The sequence below is a fragment of the Pseudorasbora parva genome, chromosome 23, assembly GCF_024679245.1.
Source record: "Pseudorasbora parva isolate DD20220531a chromosome 23, ASM2467924v1, whole genome shotgun sequence".
Lineage (NCBI taxonomy): Eukaryota > Metazoa > Chordata > Actinopteri > Cypriniformes > Gobionidae > Pseudorasbora > Pseudorasbora parva.
The window spans coordinates 8,472,606-8,496,540 of NC_090194.1; the positions used below are offsets into that span (position 1 = coordinate 8,472,606).

The following is a 23,935-nucleotide window of genomic DNA, read 5'->3' on the forward strand; positions in this document are numbered from 1 at the left end:
TGCTCTCAGGTGCCGTCCAGGGAATGAGTGACGTCATGCACTGGCGGCATCCCTAGTTTCTCACACTTTATAGGACTATCCCAGAAATCAGTGTCTCCTCCTTAAAGGGATAGTTCACACAAAATGTTTAATTACCCCATGATTTACTCTATCGCAAGCCAGCCATGATAGGTGTATATGACATTCTTCTTTCAGACAAATACAATCTGAGTTTTATTAAAAAATGTCCTGGTTAATCCAAGCATTACAATGGCAGTGAATGGCGGCCCAACATTTGAAGACCAAAAAAGATTCATAAAAGTAATCCACATGGCTCCTTCTGAAGTGAATAGATGGGTTTGTGTAATAAAAATATCCATATTTTACACATTATAAAGTAAAATATCTAGCTTTCATGATGACGATGTCGGACGTAGCATAAGCATTTTAAACTGTAAGTGGCGTTACACTTACTTTGTAAGTTGAATACAGAAGGTGTCTGCTGGAAGCTAGATATAATGTGTTAAATACGGATATTTTTCTTACAAAAAGCCATCGATTAGCATCAGAAGGCCTTTTTTAACCCCCCGGAGCTGTGTGGATTACTTTTATAATGGATGGATGCACTTTTTTGGTCTTCAAATTTTGGACTCCCATTCACTGCCATTATAAAGCTTCGATTAGCCAGGACATTTTTTAGGGACAGATTGTTTTCGTCTGAAAGAAGAAAGTCATATACACCTAGGATGGCTTGAGGGTGAGTAAATCATGGGGTAATTTAATTTTTGGTTGAACTATCCCTTTAACTCCCACAAGCGTTCTGTAAATGAAAAATCAGGATAAGTCACACCTTTAGCCCCCCTTCCATCTTCCCCAAGGAGTATTTCACTTTATGTACACATGGATCTTTCTCCTTTACTGTCTTTCAGATGAGAGTGAAGGATCCAGTGAAAGGCATGGTGGCTCTCGAAGACTGAGGCTGTTCTGTGTTTCTGGATGCTGCTGTTCATAAAGGTAATTCCTGATCTTTAGCGCCCCCTAACGTCATTTATCTGACACAGCAACTAAGAACTGAAAAATAATTTTATATTTCTAATGCTGCATCCCAATTTGCCTAATTACACTACACCCTAAAAATATGTACTTTTTTGTGAAGAAAAAAAAGAGTAGACAAGCTCGCAAAAGTCATACAATTGCGCCTTTGGACACTATCGCTTCCTGCCAGTGTAAACTGGCCTGTCAATCATCTAGTCACAGTTAACATCCTCCACATTTTATTTAATTTCCTACCATATCTGAACTCCATAAGTAGGCATGTTTGCGCTAGCGTACTAACATTAATTATGTCGCAGCATACATGCAGTACACAGTGCGCACATTTTGTGCATGCATAGAATACTCCTATAGTGCAAACTCATTGCCATTGTGATGAATGAACTGGATTTAATTACAGCCACAATCTATTTTGACTCGTTGTTTGATTGAACCGCCAAAAGTGAAAAAAATTAATTAAATAAGAACGTAACAAAAATGTAAATTGAATGTATGTATTTTCAAGTCAACAACTGTATGCCACTTACATGCAATGGATAAAGGTCATGCTCTCATGTACAACAATGTAACAGTACTGTTTGAATCTTTGAATCAATAATGGGGGATTTTTAATATCATTTTATTTGTTACATTATAGTCAAAAAGTTACAGTTCTAAAGTTTGGGATTGGGGTCTCAATTCATTTATTGTTCATTTATTTGATCAACAAATATGATAAAAATGTTATAAAATATTATTGCATTTTAAAATAATTGTTTTCTATTTTAATATTTTAAAATGTAATTGATTCATTTTAAAGCTGAATTTTCAGCATCATTACTCCAGTGTCACATGATCCTTCACAAATCATTCTAATACGATGATCTGATGCTCAAGAAACATTTCGTATTACTATCAATGTTGAAAACAGTTGTATAGTTGTATAATATATAATGTTTTTGTAGAAACCATTTTTTAAATAATAGAAAGTTCAAAATATTTTTTTGTAACTGTAAAAGTCTTTATTGTTACTTTTGAACGATTCAATTCAATGTTTTCTTTTTGAATAAAAGTTTTCATTTCTTTTAGGGATGCACCAATATAAAAATTTTGGCAGATACCGGTAACCGGTAACTGTATTATTTGAAAGCCGATAAATCTAAATCCAAATTTTTATAATTCAATGAGTCTGATTACAAAATCAAAAATCTGATTATTAAAAGCCATATCCCAAAAGGAACATATATCGGCCGATACCCATATGATGCTGATATATTGTGCATCCCTAATTTCTTTCATAAAAAACAGATGCTATTTACACTGAGCAAATAGTGATTTATTCTATTTACACCATTAAAAGTTGCAGTTCTTTAGATACTATTAATACTTTATATCAGCAGGTACATGTTTATACAGTATACATTATATCTATACATTATTCATACATTATTTGCACCTCAGTATTGTTGTACATTAACAGGATGCAATAATAGCAAAAAGTTAATTATATTTATTACAATTATTAAACATTTAGGGTGCCTTAATGAGACATTAAAAGCCCTCCCTATCTATCCCTAACCGTACCCAATAAATGCTTTTATTATTATTAATCATTTCGTTAGGCATTTTATTTCCACTTTTAGAACATTTTCTTCAGTTTTATTTAAAGTAAATGCCTTTCCGATGTGATATGTGATGGGAAAAGGGAGAAGAGCGAGTTTGGCAAAGGCAGATCTGATCCCAGGTTGATCATGTCAGAACCTACACTGTAAAAAATATTGTTGGTTTAACTTTAAAAAAAAAAAAAAAAGCAAGTAACCTGGTTGCCTTAAAATTGTGAGTGTATTTAAATAAAAAAATTGAGTTGATACAATGAAGGAAATTGGTTTAATAAATAGAAACTCAAAATATTTTTGTATCTGAACCACATAAAAAATGTGATAAATCATTAAAATAGCACAATTTGTCATGTTTCACTGCGTCTTCACAAATAAAACACAATTACCCAATATGCTTACAAAATCTTTTAATAATATTTGAATTAAGGTTGTTGATTCTCAAAAATGTTCATTGTATTAACTACAATTTTGAATTTCAATGAACTCAAAATTAAGGCAACCAGGTAACTTATTTTTTAAATAATTTTTTACAGTGTAGTTTCATGGGCCTTACGCTCTACTGACTCCGTCACTGAAGATGTTGAAGTAGACCGATGCATAATCTTTTGTGGGCTAACAAGACATTATTAGGCGGAGCTGATATAAATAACACTTGCCAACAATATTTGCTATCTCCGATAAAGGTTTAAACCCATTGTGTTTAAAAGAATTGACCCCAAACTTTTAAACAGTAGTACTGGACAGTATTTACCCAGTAAACAATTTTAATATCCAAACACAGCCCTGAGTCTAGGAAAATCAAGGCTGTCAAGGAATATTTTATAGATGTCTAACCATAGCCCAAGAATTGTCATCTAGAACATGAACATATCAAAGAAATGAAACCAAACACCTTGTAATCACTGTTGACTGCTTACATGACGGAATATCATACATCTCAAGTTATTTTAGAAAAAATTACAAAGAACCAAATTCAAGGATATTTTGACTAGAAGTGTGTTACTCATATAGCTGGACTATATCAGGTCTATAGTTAACCGAGATGATGAAATGATGGCTACTGCTTGCTGGGTAGTAAGTAACATGTTAGTAATCCATTCTGAACATAACTATGTTATTTCACTTATAAAGTAATCGAATTCTCTTGTTCTCTTTCTCTCTCTCCTGTCAAAATCTCTCTCAGATTAGACCTGAACTACTGGAGACCAGCAGCATCAGTCCCCTCAATCAAATCAAAGCAACTTGTCTTTTTAATCGTAATCAGTCCTTCACCCAGCCCTGTTCGTGGCCGTTTGTCCTGAGTATCCTTCATATCCTCCTTTCAGTCTGACAGTGGAGCACATTGACTAGTTAAATAAGCTATTACACTTGTCTGGTTTAAAAGTCATGCCCACTTTATGAAGTCTACCTACTTTATACTTATTACAGGGACGATCGGCAGTTCGTCATTTCTGATGTCAAATCTGGAGCTCGAGAGAATTGTTTTGGTGAAAGATGAGTTTAATGTTAAGCACATGATATTTGTGTATATATATATATATTTATATATATTCAGAATATATATCGGAAGTGGAGTTATTGTGATAGGTATACAAGCAGGGTTTTTAAGTGATTGTTCTCCAAGTTTTTTTGCGGACCAAGACGTTTTGTTTTAATCAAGTAGTGAGTTGTTTTTGTTGCTCTATGTTTTAATTTCATTTGAATATATTTACCAGCTGATCCGAGCTGTAAGTGTGTCTCTTTATAGTATAGTAGCCTATTGTAATGTACAATCACAGTCCCTTCATCCTGACCCTTTTGTAACATGAATTGTGGAATCGTCTTGATTGGCAGCTGCTTGGTCACGTTAAATCTTCAGACTGCAAGTACAGTTCATATTTTACTGCAAAACAGATGGTTTATAATAATCAGCTCAGCATTGCTACATCACATTATTGAAATAAGTCAAAAGTATCATTGTTTGTTTGTTAATTAGCCAATATTAATGGTTTTCATTGTCCTCTCTTTTGATCCATAATTGCCTTGTGTGTGATAATGTGCTATTTTTATTTCATTCATTTATTTTTTAATAAAAGGACAGGTGTACAGTAGGCGTAGCTCGCCTGCTCTCGGCTGTTTTTGATTGGTTTACAACATCAGGTCCCATCCTCTACTTTAATCAGTGTCTATACTTTAATGAAAATAACTTGAAGAAAGATATATATATATATATATATATATATATATATATATATATATATATATATATATATATATATATATATATATATATATATAGAGAAAAGGTTTATTTATTGAAACCTTATTATTACTATTATAGAAAAAGCTACTTTTCCTGACTATTCTGTCACTACCAGATGTGGTGCTCATGGAGGATATTCATAAATGTATTTATTTTCGTCTCACCTCCTTTATTTTTTATTGAAGGATTGATTTTCTTACTTCCCCTTTTATAACCTATCGTGAGGATAAAGATGTATTTATCCAGATATTAGCAATAATACCTCCTTTCAAAAAAAACTTCCAGTCAACATATAGTCTCATGATGTGAGATAGTGACTTTAGGAGTGTATAGTAGTCCACCCCCTCTCAGAATGTCGCGTCTTTAGGACTTTAATACAAATATACTCTCACTTCCATTTGCTCCTAGTTTTATTGATATGGAATCGGTTAAGGAAGATGAATTGGTTTGCGTATGGGTTTTCAAACCAGTCTTTTCTTAGTAACGTGATGTGTGTATGGATGTATGTGCGTTTGAAGTTCTCAGTGTTTCTTGTTTTCGGCGTGAGGGACATCCAACATGTAACTAAAACGGAGGTTTACACCCTTGTGTTTCTTTCAGCCAATGCTCAGGACCATGATGCGCAGTAAGATTGTCACACCTAAATTCACTCTGACAGAGTTAAATTACTCCAATAGAATTATGTTGAATTCTTAGGAAGTGAATGCCGGTACACATCTTTACCGTCATAATGCAACCACGATACACCAGAACTGTGTTGGTCCTGAGTCTAATCAAAGTGATGTATGGATGTATGTATTGAATTGTATATAGTATATAAATAAATGTAGATGAACACATAAATATGTATGTATATATATATATATATATATATATATATATATATATATATATATATATATATATATATATATATATATATATATATACACACAGTATAAATATATATAAATATAGTTCAGACTATCCTGCCAGGCTATAAGCACAGCCTTCCATCAAACCAACCAGAGTAATTATATCTAGCGGTTTAGTAATGGCTGGGTATTATCTGTGGGTGAAGTTACTCAAGTTATCTAATCTATCTTCTGAGATACATTTGAGCAGAGTTGCATTTTATGCCGGTGTAGGGAATAAAAAACTAGATTATAAGCAATTTGAACAATTTCTAGCAGAACCAATTCAGATAACTCCGCCCATCACTGTCGCTGGCACCGCCCCTCGCCGCTGCTCTATGGCAGGATGGTTTCTTAATATGTTTTCATTCATTGATTGTTGTTGTATTTTTGCTGTGAGCTGTAGAAATCTCTCACTTTCAAATTGCTTTCAAAGCTTACACTGTGAACGAAGCCACGTTTATGACATTTGTGCTTGAGAAAAGGCCCTATTTTTGGACTAGGTTGCCATGCTTCTCTCAAGAGACTCGATTGAAACTTGATCCGTCCAAGTTGGTGTTTGAATGACAGGTGGCTTATAAAAGGGAACTATCCACAGGAACTGACCATCAACAGTTTGTTACCATTATGTGAGGCAGATTGTGGTAAAGAGGACTTTCTCATAGATATGTTGTTGTTAGATTTCACAATTTGTTGTCGAAATTAAAACCCAATGAGTCTAGAAATACAAAAAAAAAAAAAAAAAAAAAATGTTTTATGAATTTGTTTTCTTTCACCTCACCCTGTAATGTCACGTTTTTATTTTGATTTCTTTTACTGTGAATTTGTGCCTTTTGTCATCTAATCTTCCAATAAAACTACATTGGAGATGTGAAAAAATTAATAAAATTTTAAAAAGTAGTGCTTTACTGGTTTACATGTCTTTCAGTTTTAAAAATGTTTTTTTTTTTTTCTGTAGATTTGCACATATTACCCCCCCCATCCCCCCACCTCAAAATAATTTTCACACAGAAAGAAAAAAGTTTTTGGTGCTTGTTCATATTGCTTAGTTAAAATAAGCTAAAGCAACACAATTGCTTTACTTTTTTTCTCGACTTAATTTCATTGTGTTCAAACCACTTGAACATGTACATATGTAAAACTGAAGTTTACTCAATCTGTTTGTGTTGAGGGTACATGAATGATTTGTGTTGCATTAACTGAAATTGGGTGGAGCTTGTAAGTTCCCAGGGTGCTTTGCATGTGGCTAAATCAAGAGAGAGTGCATGTTGTTATATGTAAAAGTGTTATGTATTTTTGATGAAGATGAGAAAAGGGGAAGACTGAACAGTTTGTAAGTGTTAAATGATCAATTATTTTGTAATTATTAGAACAATTACAGTGGGTTAACTTAGGCTGTGGACTGATACAGCTAATGTCGTAACTTCTCTGCTGAAACAGCTATTAATGCTTAGCATTTAAGATGATAATGTGTGCTATTGCTAGCTTGTCAACTTGCTAGTGCAGTATTATAATTAATTTGTGTGACATTAAAATATATGAAATTGAAATGGATGAACGAATATATGAAATTGAATGCCTGAGTCATGTCAGGGAGCCATATAAAATTCACTTGACTTGGGTCAAGTTACATGAACACATTTTGTTTGTTAATTCACTTGATTCATGTGGAACCGATGTACAAGATTAAATAATGTAAATCCAACACACTGTTTTTTCAGTAAACATGTCTAGTTATTGTAACCTAACCCATTCAATAAACCCCACTCAAGACAAACGCGAATGGGGGTCACTGCAAACCCTCCCTTCATTCAGTGAAACTTCATTTAGCCTAATCAGGATTTGAACAGATGAAGCCAGATTAAACTAACCCCTGCTTATGAGGCCTTCAGAAAGAGGAATGTGTTTAATTCACATATTTGAATTGCACGTTCAGAGTTACAGTGCATATTTAATTGTTTATGTATCGAATAATAGTATTCAATACCGATAAAAAAACAAAAAAACAAGGTAGCCTAAATCGGGTTTGTTCAGTTCTGAGATCATCAAAGAAAGGAATCTCTTGTCCCTATGAGAAGTCCTCATTTATACCAGATTTAATACTCAAAGGCTGTTATGTTTATGATCACTAATGGTCAAGATTATTCTTTCTTTACACAGACAAAAAGAGTGTATATGTATCATAACATCTGTAAATCGTTCCAAAAGCAAGTTCATGGTATATTTTTATGTTAATTTTGTTGTTGTACCTTTTTTAAATGCCTCTGTGAACAGATCATGAAAAGTTACATTTCGTATTGTTTATAAAACTAACTGTCAATATAAAGAATTGGGAAATATATTTTTCATTTATGTTGCATTCATTGTCAACAGAGAACCCTCTGTTTTCACCTAATCAAAAGGATTGCGATATATAATGTATTTGAACACAGTCGAGTCTTTCATAACTTAGCTAAACCTTTCAGGCTTTTATATGATGAAACAATACTGTGGCTTTAAGAGGTTCCTGCGGATTGGCAGGGCAGCGAGGAAGTGAAGGGGTGTAAACACAAACCCCAAACTCTCACACTGCATCCTATAGCACCTGTTAAGCACGGAATAGATCATTCAAGACACCTGCAGAATCGGCACAAGAGGCTGAAAGGTATGTTTTATTTGTTGTTGTTTTTCTGTGCGCGAGAATGACTGCGATTTGTGTTAGCCAATGAAGAAAGGACTTTTGATTGGAGACGTCTTTAACAGTTAATTCTGGAGTGAGTTTAATTTAGCTTTCGTCACGGTATATTTAGACCGTTTTTGTAATATTTTAATATAAATATTCCTAAACATTTGACGTTTATTCGATGGCTGGACCGCTGTTTCATAGTGACAAGCAAAAAGCAACATTCGATGTTACAAATGTATTCCTAGTCTTAAAAAAATGACCCTGTTACGCTCGACTTTTTTGTTTATTTAAAAAAAAAAAAACGACGTTTATGCCATTAAAGTATCATTAATAATAATAATAATAAAGTCCTTTTATTTATATATGCGCCTTTCGTCAAGGACACCAGGCTTACAAAGAGGCACATAAATAAAGTACAAAATACTGCACGCGAGTTAAGCTAAAGTATAACGTGTGCCCATAAAAGTACGTATTCAGTGCTATCAAACAACATTTCAGTAATCATAAAAATTATATTAGGCCAGAGGACAATAAATCGTAAACACAAGTCGTTTTTGCTTGAGATTACCATAGCAACAGTGAAGTTTCAGCAGTCAAGCCTTTTCCATTATGATCGTACAGGATTACTGTCATTATTTCAGACACCACACCCTGCAAAAAGTCATTTTTCTAGAATTTTATTTTTATTTAGCTCACAAAAATAACAAAATTAGTTATTGTATTTATAAAAACGAATTTATAAAAACTTAAACATTTAAGTTATTTCGTAGGCTATTACATTTTTTGAGCATCATATCACTGCTCAATATTTAACAGTAGGGGTATTTAATCATTTTAAAAAGCGTTTCAGTTTGAAGGAGACATTAACTACTAGATTAGATTAATGTTTGAATTACAATGCAAGCATGTTTATATGGTGTTTGTGTGTGTGTACAGATTTGAGTATGAGCGCACAAAATGTTGGATCCAGAGGTGGACATCAGGCTTTCAGGTAACGTACACCATCATTGAGCAATGAAATGAAACAATCTTCACTTATTACAAGAATGAGGGGAAATAAATAAATAAGGCAGCGAGAATTGAGATGGAAGTGAAAGAAGACTGTCAAGTTTGGTAAATGTAGCATTTACTTTCTTGTATGGAACTAAATTATGAATGTTGGTGTTTCTTTCAAAACTTTCACACTTGTCACAAGACCAGCTGATGTGTTCTCTCTCTCTCTCTCTCTCTCTCTCTCTCTCTCTCTCTCTCTCTCCTGCTGAATGCTTACTTGCCCCTAAGAATTTGCATGTGACTGTATTATAGTAACAAGGTGGAAAGATGGTTAGCCTGCAATTGAGACTTATACTGTTGTTTAAAACTAATTTGCTAATTTGGTGCTCCTGATTTAAACAGGGGGAAACATACATGGCAAAGATTTATGTTGGCAACTGAACAAACTAAATAATAATAATAATAATTATATATATATATATATATCTATATATATATATATATATATATATATATATATATATATATATATATATATATATATATATATATATATATATATAATTTATATAATATATTTATTTTTATATAATTTTATAAAAAATATATTAAAAAAAGTCTGCTCAGAAAAGGCTTGCTTTTGGTATTACAGAGAGAGTCATGTTTTAAAAGCAAGCAAAGGATAATTATGTTTATCATATAACATAGAATGCAATCTCTCACATTGTAGGGTAATTTTTTTTTTTTTTAAATGCTTGAAGGTTCATTCAACTCCAATAGTTACAATTAAACTCAGAAGAAGTTAAAGTAGTTGACTTAAAACTACAAGTTTTATAGCAGTTTGGCTTTATGTTCCACAAATGTAAACCCTTGCCCCATATCTTTAGGAAAATATGTTATCTTGGTTTATTCTTGTAGGGTCCAAGACATTTTCACAGCTTTGAGACCAATGCTTAAATAAACCGGATTAGCATCTGTCGACATTCACTTGAGTCGCTCAAGGCTTCCAACAATACACACAGTGATTCAGAGATCAGACCTGCTAGTGATTTTTGCATTTCGTATTCCTGGCCTCATTCACGTGGCTCTCCACTGCTCCAGATTACAGCTCCTAATCCCAAACACTCTCCAAAATGCATGCTTTTACTCACACACGTTCATTCGGGCAATAGGATGCGATGAGAACATTTAGCAAAACATGGAATCTCTACCTACTTGATTTCTGAACGATTTCTGAGGCTTCTGCGGGGAAAAAGGAGAATGATGAACTGTTTCTGAGAAGTCTTGGAACTACACAATGTGGACTCTGCATCTGATGAACCTAAACCAGCTCTTGGATACCTGAACTTTCTTGGACATCTGCAGCTAAGAAAAAGCAACCAGTAGGATAGAGAATCAAAGAATAAATCAACTGACTTCTGATGAACTCTTGGTTAGCATAAACCAGGCCTCAGATTATCAGTTGTATTGGAAGAACAGCAAAAAGATGTCGGACCCATTTGACGTCTCACGTGTGCGCTCTGACAGTACGTCCACCATGGCATCTCAGTCTACTTCAGCACGGCTGATGCTTCGCCAACGACTCGCTCAGTTGCTCACCTGCCTGGAGGACCTCAGCTCAGATGATGAGGCAAATGAGGAAGTGTCTCGTACGCTGGACGGAGCCTTTCACCTATGTGGAAGATACACCAACAGAGAGTCTTTCAGGTGTATTGAATCATTGACTTTTAGAGTTCAGATCTAAAAATGAGTTTTAGAGAGATTTCTTTTGGAGTGATAGAAGGTGGATGTTGTAATTTGTTGGCTGTTTGCCAGCAAGTTCTCTGGATTTTTATCTTATTTATGTTATCTCCCTTACCACAAGTTTATTTTCTCATATATGAAATTCAGAGTTGATTTACTTAACTCCACTTTTAGACACTCGCGAACATCCCTAAGCTCTTTAAATCCCGCCTCCATTTTGAAGTGCGTTACCTCACCCCAACGATTTTGACAGAGGGAGAAATTCTACTCAATACGTACACTCGGGGCCTCAAATTAACACTTGCCAAGCACCAAATGCAGAGTTGGCAAGTATATGAAACGATGTCATTTGCCAGTTAGCCAGTAATTAAAAAAAAAATTCTAACAATGCAAGGTTGTGACAACATAAACGTAAACCAACATTAACGGCACTCTTTACAGTTAATGGGTTAGTGCTGCATCACGAACGTTACAGCCTTTCCAATGTAAATTTTCAAGTGCTGGAACACATAAAAGGGAATGAGTGGGACATTTAAACATCTGAAGCTCTCTTTCATGTCTTCTTGCACTTGAATGGACAAATTCACACAAAATGATGTAAAAAATGTGTCGGTGAGTATCCTAGTAAACATAGTTGTTTTTTGCCTTAAGTGAATGCAAACACAAAATGCATGCTCCTTGCATGGAGTGCATTCATTCTTAAAGTGACAGCATACTAATCATCCAACTACTGCCTGTGTTTTTTATATGTCAATCAAACAACAAAGGACAACAAAAAAAAATCACTCACTGCTCTTTAACTTTAAAGGAACATGCTGACTTTTTGGGTTATTCACCGTATCCCCCAGAGTTAGACAAGTCCATACACCATCGCTAGCTTAGCACAAAGACTGGAGGTAAACGGCGGCATCTAGCCTACAGCTCAATAAATGACAAAATAACGGCAACATTTTTATATTTACATGTTGAGTTGTGTATAGTTACACCATGCACTAAGACCAACATAAAATGGAAAGTTGTGATTTTCTAGACTGCTGTGGCTAGGAACTATACTCTCATTCCTGAGTAAAAATCAAGCATCTTTGCTGCTGTTTTGGAGCCGTTTACATCGAGTCTTTGTGCTAAGATAGGCTAGCGGTGGGTGCGTCAGACAGAGTTATGGCATGCATAGAGATAAGAATGGTATGTATGGACTTATCTAACTCTGGGGGATAGGGTGAATAAGCTAAAGTCCCAAATTAGCCTACTTTATTACATTTTGGTACCTTAAAATGATTAGACCTACCTGAAGAGCACTGTTTATTTCATTTGCATCTCTGTTGCATTAAATTTATTGGTGCTATTGCTTGTAATTTGATTGCTTGTTTTTATTTTATTACTGATAAAATATACTTATTTAAAAAATATAGGCTATTAAATGTATATTATTTAAGCTAGTAGTTTTAGCTGTGCTATCAAATTTGGAATAGAGGATTGTGAATTTGTCTATGCATCTAAAATGTTGGTTTCATTACTGTCTGCTTTTGAGTCATGGCTGATAAAAAATATTCATGGCAGATCAGTAGACCACAACGCAACACGGTTGTGACGTCACAGCAGATTCCATCTAATTTACTTCCACCCCTCACAATTTTAGTGTATGATATTGAAGTTATTTTGACATTGAACCGCATTTAATACTTGTGGCTGCCTTAAGCTGATTGTTATAGTTTATCGTATTATGATTTTCGGTTGTGTAATTGTTTTATATTTAATCCAACAATCATAGAATGCATGCGTGTACATTCCAAATGATCAAGGGCTTAGGCCGTTCCATTTTAAAAAAACATTGCAAGGGTTCCACTAGTGTTGGCACCTTTGTGCAACGTAAGCAATGTGAACGAGGCGGAGGGAAGTCAGTGAGTGAAGGGGATTCAGCATTTTGAATTAAACGCAGCCCTATTCTGTTTCTGTCTTCTTCTCTTGTTCAGGCTGCACATAGTCACATGGAATGTAAGCACAGCCGAGCCACCAGCTGATGTGAGGTCATTACTGCAGCTTGACTCACAGCCGGCCACTGACCTCTATGTGATTGGGTGAGCTTATTGTTATCTGAATCACATGATCAGCATGAAAAAAAATGTTCTGTCAATTTTAAATGTTAACTTACTGATATATACACTACCATTCAAAATGTGTATATATATATATATATATATATATATATATATATATATATATATATATTAGTGAAGTTACATAATATGAGCAGATGTTTTTTAGTCTGCAGGAAGTAAATGCCAATCCAGTGCGGTATGTCTCTGATCTCATTGTTGAGGACTCATGGAGCCACCTCTTAATGGATACTCTGGCACCAATTGGATATATCAAGGTACATCATAAATACATATTTTGCTGGGTGTTGTAGCATTGCATGGTCAGTTTAGAGAGTATGGAAGACAGAGAGGTGTTTGAGTGTCCTTACATATGTTTATATGCAGTTGCAACTGTTACAATAACAGAAAGACAGAATCAGGATGAGCAGTCTCCTCATTAAGCTTGTTAAGCTCCATTGTTCTGTGCAGGCCATGAAAACACTAGAGGCATTGTTTGACTCCAGCACATTTGTGTAACATAAGCACAGATTTGATGTGAGCCCACCCCGTTCTGCCTTCCATGACTAATTAGCTTTGATTTTGAAAAACCGAATTCCACTTCACCAAAAACATCCCAGGAATTTCCATTACCAATCTCCTTATTTTCTTTCTGCAACGTATCAAGGGCTTCATTCACTCCATCCTAAGCTTAAATACACGTTTCGTTGCTTTTGTGGAGGTCGAAGCAGTGTGTGATGTTTGTGTTGAAAAGTGACATATGAAATAAGCTGTACATTTTTTGCTGTCATCAGGTGACTTCAGTGAGGATGCAGGGTTTGCTGATGATATTGTTTGCAAAGCAGGTCCATCTGCCTTTCATCAGAGACATCCAAAGTACATACACCCGCACTGGCCTGTTTGGATACTGGGTACGGTACAGCCTTTACATCCTGACATTTCACAGACACTTTCTGTGAAGAAAGCTCTAATGCTCACCAAGGCTGCATTTATTTAATCAAAAGTAAAAAAACAAACAAAAAAACATTAATATTGTGAAATATTATTTTTTTCAAAATGTCAAATTTAAGGGGAAACGCTACAAGCAAAAACACTTTCATGCATCTGTTAATTTTTAATATTTTGGGCTTTTAAATGTGTTTTTCAGACTACTGGAAAGAAGACATCCAAAATACACTTTTAAAGAGAGAGTTAACCCAAAAAAATGTATTTCCCCATGATTAACTCACCCTCAAGTCATCCTTTCAGATGAATACATTCAGAGTTACATTAAAACAATAGTCAGAAATTACACTGAATACACTTCAGCAGTACTTTTATTCACACCAAACTTTCGTTTTATTCCTATCTATATTCTAAAGGTTTTTACAGAGTATCTTTTAGATTTTATTCTTAAAAAAATTGAAAATTATTGTACTGTAATTATACTGTTGACAGTATTTTTTCTGAAAAATAAAATCCCCTCTGTAAAACCTTTGACTTGTCAAAAAAATGAAACAAGAATTTTAAACCTGGCTTTATCCAAATGTTCATGCAATGGATGCAAACTAATCCAGATTTAATTAGACTGCCTCATTTGCATATTTAAACAACTATTTTGAAAACTTCAATCAGCTGGCCTTTTGCTGATGTACTGCTCATGTAAAATTCTTATTATTAACAATGTTAAAAACTGCGTAATATTTTTGTGGAAACTGATTTTTCTTTTTTTCAGGATTATTTGATGAATAGAACATTCAAAAGAACAGCATTTATTTGAAAAAATCTTTAGGAAGATTATAAATGTATCTACTGTTATTTTTGGTAAATTTAATGCTGAAAAAAGTATGTGTATATATATATATAAATTAAAAGGTAGTAAGTAAGGCCTGTTTCACACCGCAAGCGTGAGCAGCGCTTGAGCAGCACTTCAGCGTATTTAGTATTAAATACTAAACTAAAATAAATTATTATATTTTCTGGGTAGTTTACTTTACTTTTTAGAATACTTTCACCCAAACTGAATAATTAAAACAAGTTTAAATGGGTAAATCTTCTACAGATGATTGTTATTCTTCGTTTTCTTTAATGACATACTCCAGTTATTGTTAAAACACCACATGTGCTTCTTGTATGCATTTTGAGCGCTTTTGTGATATTTACTTTGTCCATCAAAAGTGTACTTTCGCTTTACACCGTGACTGCAGCTGCAGACCGATCCTACCTGTCTGAATATTAAATACTAAACTAAACGAAAGTTTGTTATATTTTCTGGCTAGTTTACTTTATTTTTTATAATCATAACCATACTTTCACCCAAACTGAATAATCAAAACAAGTTTAAATTGCAAAAATCTTCCACAGATATTTTTTAGTCTTCGTTTTCTTCTCTGATATACTCCAGTTATTGTTCAAATACACTACACGTGCTTCCTGTGTGCATTTTAGGCACTTTTTGTGTGAAATCACATATATGTTGTCCTTTCAAAGTGTGCTTTTACTTTAATTGAGCGTCAGGAGCGTCAGCAGCGCAGCAAAAATAGGCTCGCCGCCGAAACCCCCGCTTCACTGCTGCTCACGCGACGCTCCTGCTTGACGCTCACGTGCTGCTCCTGCTCCCGGTGTGAATGCACTCATTGATTAACATGGGCGCCGAAAAAAATACGTGCTGCTCACGCGCCGCTCACGCTTGCGGTGTGAAACGGCCGTAAGTCTGTATGGTTTGCGTAAAAGAATAATAATAATAAAAATAACTTAAAAATCACTTACACCTATCCTTTTAATGGTATGAATATTAAGTATGCACATTATGTTGTAATGATATATAGCTGGACTAATTAAGTATTATTGATTCTTGCAGGGAAATAAGGGTGGTGTTTCTGTGCGTTTCTCATTTTACGGTCACATGCTGTGTTTTCTGAACTGTCATCTGGCGGCTCATATGAACTACGCCCTGCAACGCATGGATGAGTTTGAATATATACTGGACACGCAAGATTTCGATATGAACAACACACCAAACATTCTTGACCACAAGTCAGTGCTAACTTTGATTAAAGTTGCTCACATTCATGCATCAGAAGATATGACATCCTCATATTGCTGTTGTTCCTTCTCCCAGGGTGGTCTTCTGGTTTGGTGATCTGAACTTCCGTATCGCTGATCATGGGATGCACTTTCTCCGCTCCTCGATTAACAATGGTCGCTTTAACCTGCTGTGGGACAAAGATCAGGTCAGGCAAACACACAAACAAAGATAAATACATGCTTTTCTCTACCAAACCCCAGTGAGCTACCCATGTAGACGGCATAAAGCACCGTAGACTCACTCCAGATGTTAAATGAAAAGTACATGTCCTAAACAGTTTAAAACTGTTTGCGTTTTGCACTTAATTTAATAGTTTTTTACGTTAACATACACTTCACATGTTTGACTGTTACATTTGTGTTGCATCATGTCTTGCACATGCCGACACTAAAGTTTAAACGGTCAGTTAAAAAAAAAAAAGAAGAGGTCTCTAGACCTTTGAACTTTTTTCACTGCTCTACGCCTCACATTTTAAACGTGAAACATGTTCTGTGTGAATCACAGGCACAGAAAAGGCAATTACTAAACCCACAGCTTTGAATTTGGCAGACAACGTCAAGGGAAATGCTGCCTAATGTTCAAAATAATTAATTGGTTTCAGTAGGGTAAACTTAAAGGTCCCGTTCTTCGCGATTCCATCTTTCAAACTTTAGTAAGTGTGAAATGTTGTTGTTAGAGCATAAATAATACCTGTAAAATTATAAAGCTCAAAGTTCAATGCCAAGCGAGATATTTTATTTAACAGAAGTTCCCTTTCAAAGCCTACAGTGAACGGCCGGTTTGGACTAAAGCAGAAAGTGCAGGGATGTAATGACGTCACTAGAACCGTTTGTAGACTAACCCTCCGCCCACAAGAACACGCAAAAAAGGGGGCGTGGTCTTGTTGCTCTCCCACGTGGAGAAGAGTGCGCATTCAGCGCTTGCATCTCCCCGTTATGGTAAGAGGCGGGACCTTTCCGGGCAAAGTGCGCCAAGCTGCTGTCCAATCACAACACAGGAAGCGCTGGCCCAATCAGAACTCGCTACTTGTTTCTGAAGGAGGGACTTCATAGAACAAGGAAATCATCAGGCCGTTTTTAGGACAGAGGAAACAGCGGTGTACAGATAAGTAAATTGTGTGAAAAATACGGTGTTTTTTTACACGCGAAACATGAACTCATGTTATATTGGACACTGTAAACATAATCAAAGCTTCGAAAATACGCAAAGAACGGGACCTTTAAATTAAACGAGTACAGTCAACTTAAGTTTTATGAGTATCTTTTCTATGAGTATTTATTTTTCCTTTGAGCTCACATTTTAAGTAATTTGAATTGTTTAATTGTTTTCAGTTTTATAAGCGTATTTCTTTTAATTTAGACAAACTTAAATTTATCGGAAACTGGGCTTGGATTTCTATTTCCCAGCATGCTTTGTCATGGCTCTCGAAAGGGAGAGTAAATGCTAAAATTAAAGGTGCACTATGTAGTATTTTTGCAGTAAAATATCCAAAAACCACTAGGCCAGTGTTATATATTTTGTTCAGCTGAGTACCTACAATATCCCAAATGTTTCCAACTATTTGTAAATTGTGGGAACATTGCTATTTTAACCAATGACCCGGACCATTTCAGCATAGCGTCTGAGGGAGTCGCCTGTCGATTGCGTCATATCTGCGCTACCCTCGATTTCGGGTTTTATTTGGCAGGAGCGCTTTACTCTATGGAGGCCCCACCTCGCAACTTACAAGACTTAAATGATCTGCTGCTAAAATCTTGGTGCCAGATACCACAGCACACCTTCAGGTGTCTAGTGGAGGGTCAGCGTTGTTTTGGCAGTCAAAGGGGGACCAACACAATATTAGGAAGGTGATCATAATGTCATGCCTGATTGGTGTATGTGCTTATCATGTCATAGGTTAAGCGACTTGCTAATGTGAAACTATTGATAACGAGACAAGGATTAGAAACTGGTCATTTAATATGCCTTTTCTATTTTATTTTATTCTATTCTACTGATTTCTGCCTCTTAGTTGACCATGATGAAGAAGAAAGAACCTGTCCTTCAGGAGTTTGAAGAGGGACCATTGCGCTTTAAACCCACGTATAAATTTGACCGTTTCTCTGAGACTTATGATACAAGGTATCACTTATACACTACACATTCCTAACACAATACAAACACCTTATTTTCAATGCATGGAAGCAGAAACCATTTCCTGAGTCTAACGTGTTTTCTTGAGGGACGAAAATGATCATCATTCTTTCTCCACACAGAGCACCGAAGACATGGTTTGGCTTTACGTAAGATTTGATAAGCAAATTTTGTGTTGCATGGCCCCTAATATGTCTACCTTAACCCCTATTACCCAGAATTCCTCTCACAGAGCACCATCATCACGTCCCCATAAAACACTGTACTCAATCCTCACATACACTCCACTGAGATGCTTCAGTAAGCATTTCGTCCATGCAAATGTAATTTCCTTTTTTTTTCTTTCTGTGCTTCGACTGCCATCCACCAGTTTTGAAAGCATATGTATGTCTACTTTGAAGATGAGATGAACATGTAGGATGTTGTAAGGGAATTTGTGTTTATCATCCAACATAAATGGCTGTGTACAGGAGGTCTTTCACACCATAGAGCATTTGAACAGGCACTGAATATGTGTGTACATACTGGAGTGCCTTTTCAGCACAGATTTCTTCCCTCTGTTTGCTAAATTGTTATATATTAAGATATATTTGGAAGTTTATGTTTTGCTGTGTCTGCAATGGAAGCAGAGGTACTGATAGTTTGTATCCCCAACTGGAAGAAAGATCAGCTTGACCTTTGAATTTTTTTTCAAGATTACCAGCCAAGGTGTAAAAGAAGTGTAATGTAGGAAATCATATATACACCAACGACTCCATCCATCCATCCATATCTCATTTAACACATGACCACATATTCATGTCAGTGTGTCACTGGGCTTCTAAAAGCGTCTTGGAGAACTGTTTTGCACTTGTTATACATGCAACTCAATCACTGTGTGTAGAACGCATGTTTCACTCTGATATGCTGGTGTTTGATGCATTTGCATGTTTTTCATGTTGTAGAATTAGATCACAGCATATCAGTCACATCTGCATGTCTGTGCATTGAAATGGAATTGTGTATGAAATTCCCAGTACACAACTGCAAGGACACACTATATCACACTAACAACCAGTGTTTGGGAAAGATACTTTTTTTAAAGTAATATGTTAATCCCTAAAAAAAAATAACTAATTGTGATACTAAGTTACTTTATATGGAACGTAATGCATTACATCCCTTTCTCACCTCTTTTGCTTATTGGTTGAATTGGGTCATCAAATGTCAGCAGCAAAGACATTGCTTAATAAAGTGAAATTAAATTAACCTTACTGCCGATTTCTCTCAACGTCGGGACAGGAGAGCGGTTAGTTAACACAATGGAAAACAAAGTACCTTGTGTTACTTATTTGAAAAAGTAACTTTTGTTGTAAATGTAAAAGTAATGCGTACTAGTTACTTGAAAAAAGTAATCTGATAACGTTACTTGTAGCAAATTACCCCAAACACTGCTCACAACTATTTTTGACTAATATGACTCAACGTAACTAAAAATGTTAAATTATTCTAACAGTGTTCAAAAGTTTGTGGTTTTTTTTTTTTTTGGATAAATGCTTTTTTTGTTTAAAGCTACACTGTGTAACTTTTTTAGTTTATTCTTAGCTAAAACACTTAGTTCTTTCAAAAATATATGTGCTCATTAATGTATATTTACTTCTTTCAAGTAATAAAGTATTCTCGTAAGTTTATAATATGCCATAGAAAATACGTACGGGTGAGGGGTTCGAATGTCGCTCGCCATGTTGCCCCTCCATCTTGAAAGTACATTAGCCAAAGAGGGACATCCCCGTAAATTCAAGCTTCGCCTTTCGCGTTTTAACACTTGATGGCACCGTGTCGAATGTGAAGAGGGGGATTGCCATGTTAATCTTGGACTAAATAGGCCACCGTAGGAGTTAAAACGAAATCAGAATTGAGGAACAGAAACTAATATTCACTGGATGGCCATATACCTTTTCACCACTAGATGGGGGAAAATATCACACAGTGTAGCTTTAAAGTAATGCCATTTTATTAAAATGATTAAATAATGATTATATATGCCGATAATAATAATAATAAAAAAATTAAGCAGTACAATTGTCTTCAACATTTGACAATACTAATAAATGTTTCTTGAGCCCAAAATCAGCATATTAGAATCATTTCTGAAGGATCATGTGACATGATTGGAGTAATGATGCTTAAAATTCAGTTCTGCCACCACAGCAATAAAATATTGCTTATGTATATACAATTTAAACAAGTATATTAGATTCTAATAATATTTCACAATATTATTTTTAATACTGTATTTTTTAATCAATATATAATATAATAAAGTTAAGTTCTCCAAGACTACAACCTTACTCTGAATGTACATTTTCTTAACTAGTAGTATTTACATTCACTCACTTTTTTTTTTTTTGCATGCGTCAATGATTAGTGGTAAAAAGCGGAAGCCTGCCTGGACGGATCGTATCTTGTGGAGGATAAAACCCAAAGCTATAGAGACAGAGGATGAGAATAGTTCGACATCATCAACGTCATCAGCTGACGATGATGAGTATCCTGTTAAGGTGATGCAGGACATGTACACCTGTGACGTCTCGTATGGGGTCAGTGACCACAAACCTGTCATTGGGACCTTTAATCTAGAGGTATGAATTATGTATTACATGAATATGTAATCAATAAGATAATAACAGGCTTCACTATTAATCAAATTGAAATAAATATCCTTATAGTAATCATTAATAATACCAGTATCTACACTGAAACGTTTCAGTGTACATGACATTCAGCCCAAAAATATAATGTACCATATATCTCTTTGATGTCTTCATGTAGATGAGGAAAAAGTTAGAGTCGCCTCTTGTCACGCTGACAGTGGACAGACACTGGAGCACAGATGAAGATGCCACATTCACCTACACCATCCTGGAAAACTTTGAGTCCTCAACCTGGGACTGGATCGGACTGTACAAGGTGAAAGGGAGAGAGAGAAAAACATAGTTTGATGGATGAATAAAAACACAGAAAGAGACAAAAAGGAGATCTGTATCACAAAGCGGGTCACTAACTAGAGGTGATTTATATCTCTGCGTGCAGATTGGCTTCAAAAGTGCCTCTGATTACTCCACCTTCGCATGGGTCAAAGATGATGAAGTGGCTGCCAACGGCGAAGTCGTGACGGTATGGCAGACTAAAAGTTCTTAGTGTTGTTGAGAACAGGTCTTCCCTTTAAAGTGTAGCCGATGACTGCTTACAGAAATCATAATGGATTTTCCCCCCCCATCACTTTTACAGTCACACTTAAAATTTGAACGTTGTTTAAAACTGTATGATTTGACTAACATGAGTGTTGCTCTTCCTGTTTAAGGTCCAGATTAAAAATGAGCTCCCCCTGCTGGCAGGGGATTATGTTTTGGGATATTACAGCACCAATATGCAAACCCTCATTGCCTTTAGTCAAACTTTCCAGGTGAGTTTCTGCAAACACACACACATGCCTCTGTGTTAACTTTAGGCTATACCCCTGTACTCACCTGCTTTGTGTCTGGGTTCAGATTCTAGAGTCTAAGCGAGCTGTAACGGAGGGTCAGGTTCCTGAGAGCATCAATGGACATGAGAAATAACTGAAATATCTCCTAACCTCTGGAGCATATGCAGGAGATCTGATTTTGTATGAGCTTTCACCCTGTGTAAACAGACTTTGTCCAGTTTGGTTTTAAAAGATAGAGCTGATTCTGAAACTGTGGTTTAAAACTGAAGGCTTTAACATTTCCCAAACTGCTCTTTTCCTGTCTGTCTGTGTTTACCAATGGCTCTCCTCAAATGGCTGAATCTGTCATAAGCTCTTGTAAACACATTGTACACTTTGCACATTTATTCATAGTAACAGTACCTGCCACTAGAGGTCGATCAAGTCAATTACAGAGGCAAAACATGGAATCCGTGCCGGCAAGAAAGCTCTTGATTTCTGCAGAATAAGACCACGCAAAGACCGACACATTTGACACTTCCCAAACCTTGCATGTTTTTAGGCTACCTTTTTTCTTTCTTTCTTTTTGTAAATTTGAAACTAAAAGGATTGTAGAACTAGTGTAGAACTTGCATGTCATGCCAAAATCAGCAGATAAATTGTGAAAATCCCTAATATTAGTTTACAGTAATGAAGTTCTAAAAAATAAAAAACATTTCTTACTTTTGTTTAATCATACAATAAATGCATGATACCCATTATATCTGAAAATTATTTCAGTACCTTTTACTGTACATTGGTGAAGTGTGCAGCTCTTTATACAATGTATATCTTACAGTATATATATATATATATATATATATATATATATATATATATATATATATATATATATATATATATATATATATATATATATATATATATATATATATATATATATATTTATATATATATATAAAATGCCTTAAAGTCCGTACCTGTATATGTTAGTGTGTGGATTTTCCATGCCTATATGCTAACAACATTTCACCATCCAACTCTTAATATGCTGTTATTTTTATACACTGTCCCTCTTATTAGATCTAAATTTGTATTATGTCTCTAATGTCTAACTTCTCTATGTCTAACATCAACATTTTTCAGTTTGTGACATGGCTGACCTATCTTATACTGTAAATTGTGACTCTGCATCACAAAACCAGTCATAAGTCGCACAGGTATATTTATAGCAATAGCCAACAATACATTTTATAGGTCAAAACTATCGATTTGTCTTTTATGAGTTTTCGTTAATGAGTTTATGCCAAAACTCCATAGAGAAGAGAAGATGACCTTACTCCAGTCCTCTACAATCCTTATGGTCTCTTGTAAACCTCACCCTGGCTCTTCTTTGCTTCTCATTGATGAAGGGCTTTTTTTCTAGCTTTGCACAGCTTCAGCCCTGCCCCTAGGAGTCTGTTTCGAACCGTCCCCTCCGTGCACTTCACCCCAGCTGCCTTTTGTCATTCTTTTTGTAGGTTAGGCCTACTTGATGTCATCCTACGGTTGTTGAGTGACATTCGAATGAGTTTGCGGTCATTCCGATAATTTGATAGTCGTTTTCGCCCTCTGCCGGTCTGTAGCTTTGTTGTCTTATGAACCGTCATTGAAATTTTAAGGATGGAAGCAACCCGACGCTCACTGTATCCCTCTGCCAGTAAAGCCAGAATTGAACCCTTCTTTTCCTCACTCAAAACTTTCCTTTTCAACTTTTTTGGCATGGTCAATAGTTATTTCTTTAAGATTTCCAATTATTTTTGAGGTAATAGCACTGTTTTTGCCATCCAGCTGGTCCTACTGCAAGAGGATAGTGATGACCACAGAAGTGTTTTTTTATACTTTTCCCCATTAATAAGATTTGGTTCAGGTGATCACCTAATCAGCCCCTCATTCAGTAGAATGAGGTGTGCCTCTGTTGGAATTCAACAGACATTGGAATGGAATGGCTTCCATACTTGTAGAGGTGCTGATTTAAGACAAAATTGCAGT

The 23,935-nt window shown here is 35.4% G+C and overlaps 2 protein-coding genes across 3 annotated transcripts in view; both read left to right on the top strand.

Annotated features, from left to right (window-relative positions):
* The window catches only part of pitpnab (phosphatidylinositol transfer protein, alpha b), a 29,116-nt gene extending 24,281 nt beyond the window's left edge, over nt 1-4,835 (top strand). The window contains exons 11-12 of the mRNA XM_067433727.1: nt 909-993; nt 3,814-4,835. Coding sequence (XP_067289828.1) covers nt 909-956 — 48 coding nt within the window. The 3' untranslated portion in view covers nt 957-993; nt 3,814-4,835. The remainder of the gene's footprint in view (nt 1-908; nt 994-3,813) is intronic.
* Nucleotides 4,836-8,249: 3,414 nt separating this feature from the next.
* Nucleotides 8,250-22,657, top strand: inpp5kb (inositol polyphosphate-5-phosphatase Kb). 2 transcript variants are annotated; one of them, XM_067433143.1, is made up of 14 exons: nt 8,250-8,409; nt 9,367-9,421; nt 13,137-13,241; nt 13,429-13,537; nt 14,054-14,170; nt 16,099-16,274; nt 16,360-16,471; nt 18,338-18,447; nt 18,582-18,608; nt 20,867-21,080; nt 21,271-21,408; nt 21,532-21,615; nt 21,803-21,904; nt 21,990-22,657. In XM_067433143.1, the coding sequence occupies exons 2-14, from the start codon at nt 9,375-9,377 to the stop codon at nt 22,056-22,058; spliced, it is 1,410 nt and encodes a 469-aa protein (XP_067289244.1). In that variant the 5' UTR covers nt 8,250-8,409; nt 9,367-9,374; the 3' UTR covers nt 22,059-22,657. The 2 variants fall into 2 exon arrangements, with proteins under 2 accessions (XP_067289244.1, XP_067289245.1); XM_067433144.1 differs by lacking the exon at nt 18,582-18,608.
* Nucleotides 22,658-23,935: the final 1,278 nt, after the last annotated feature.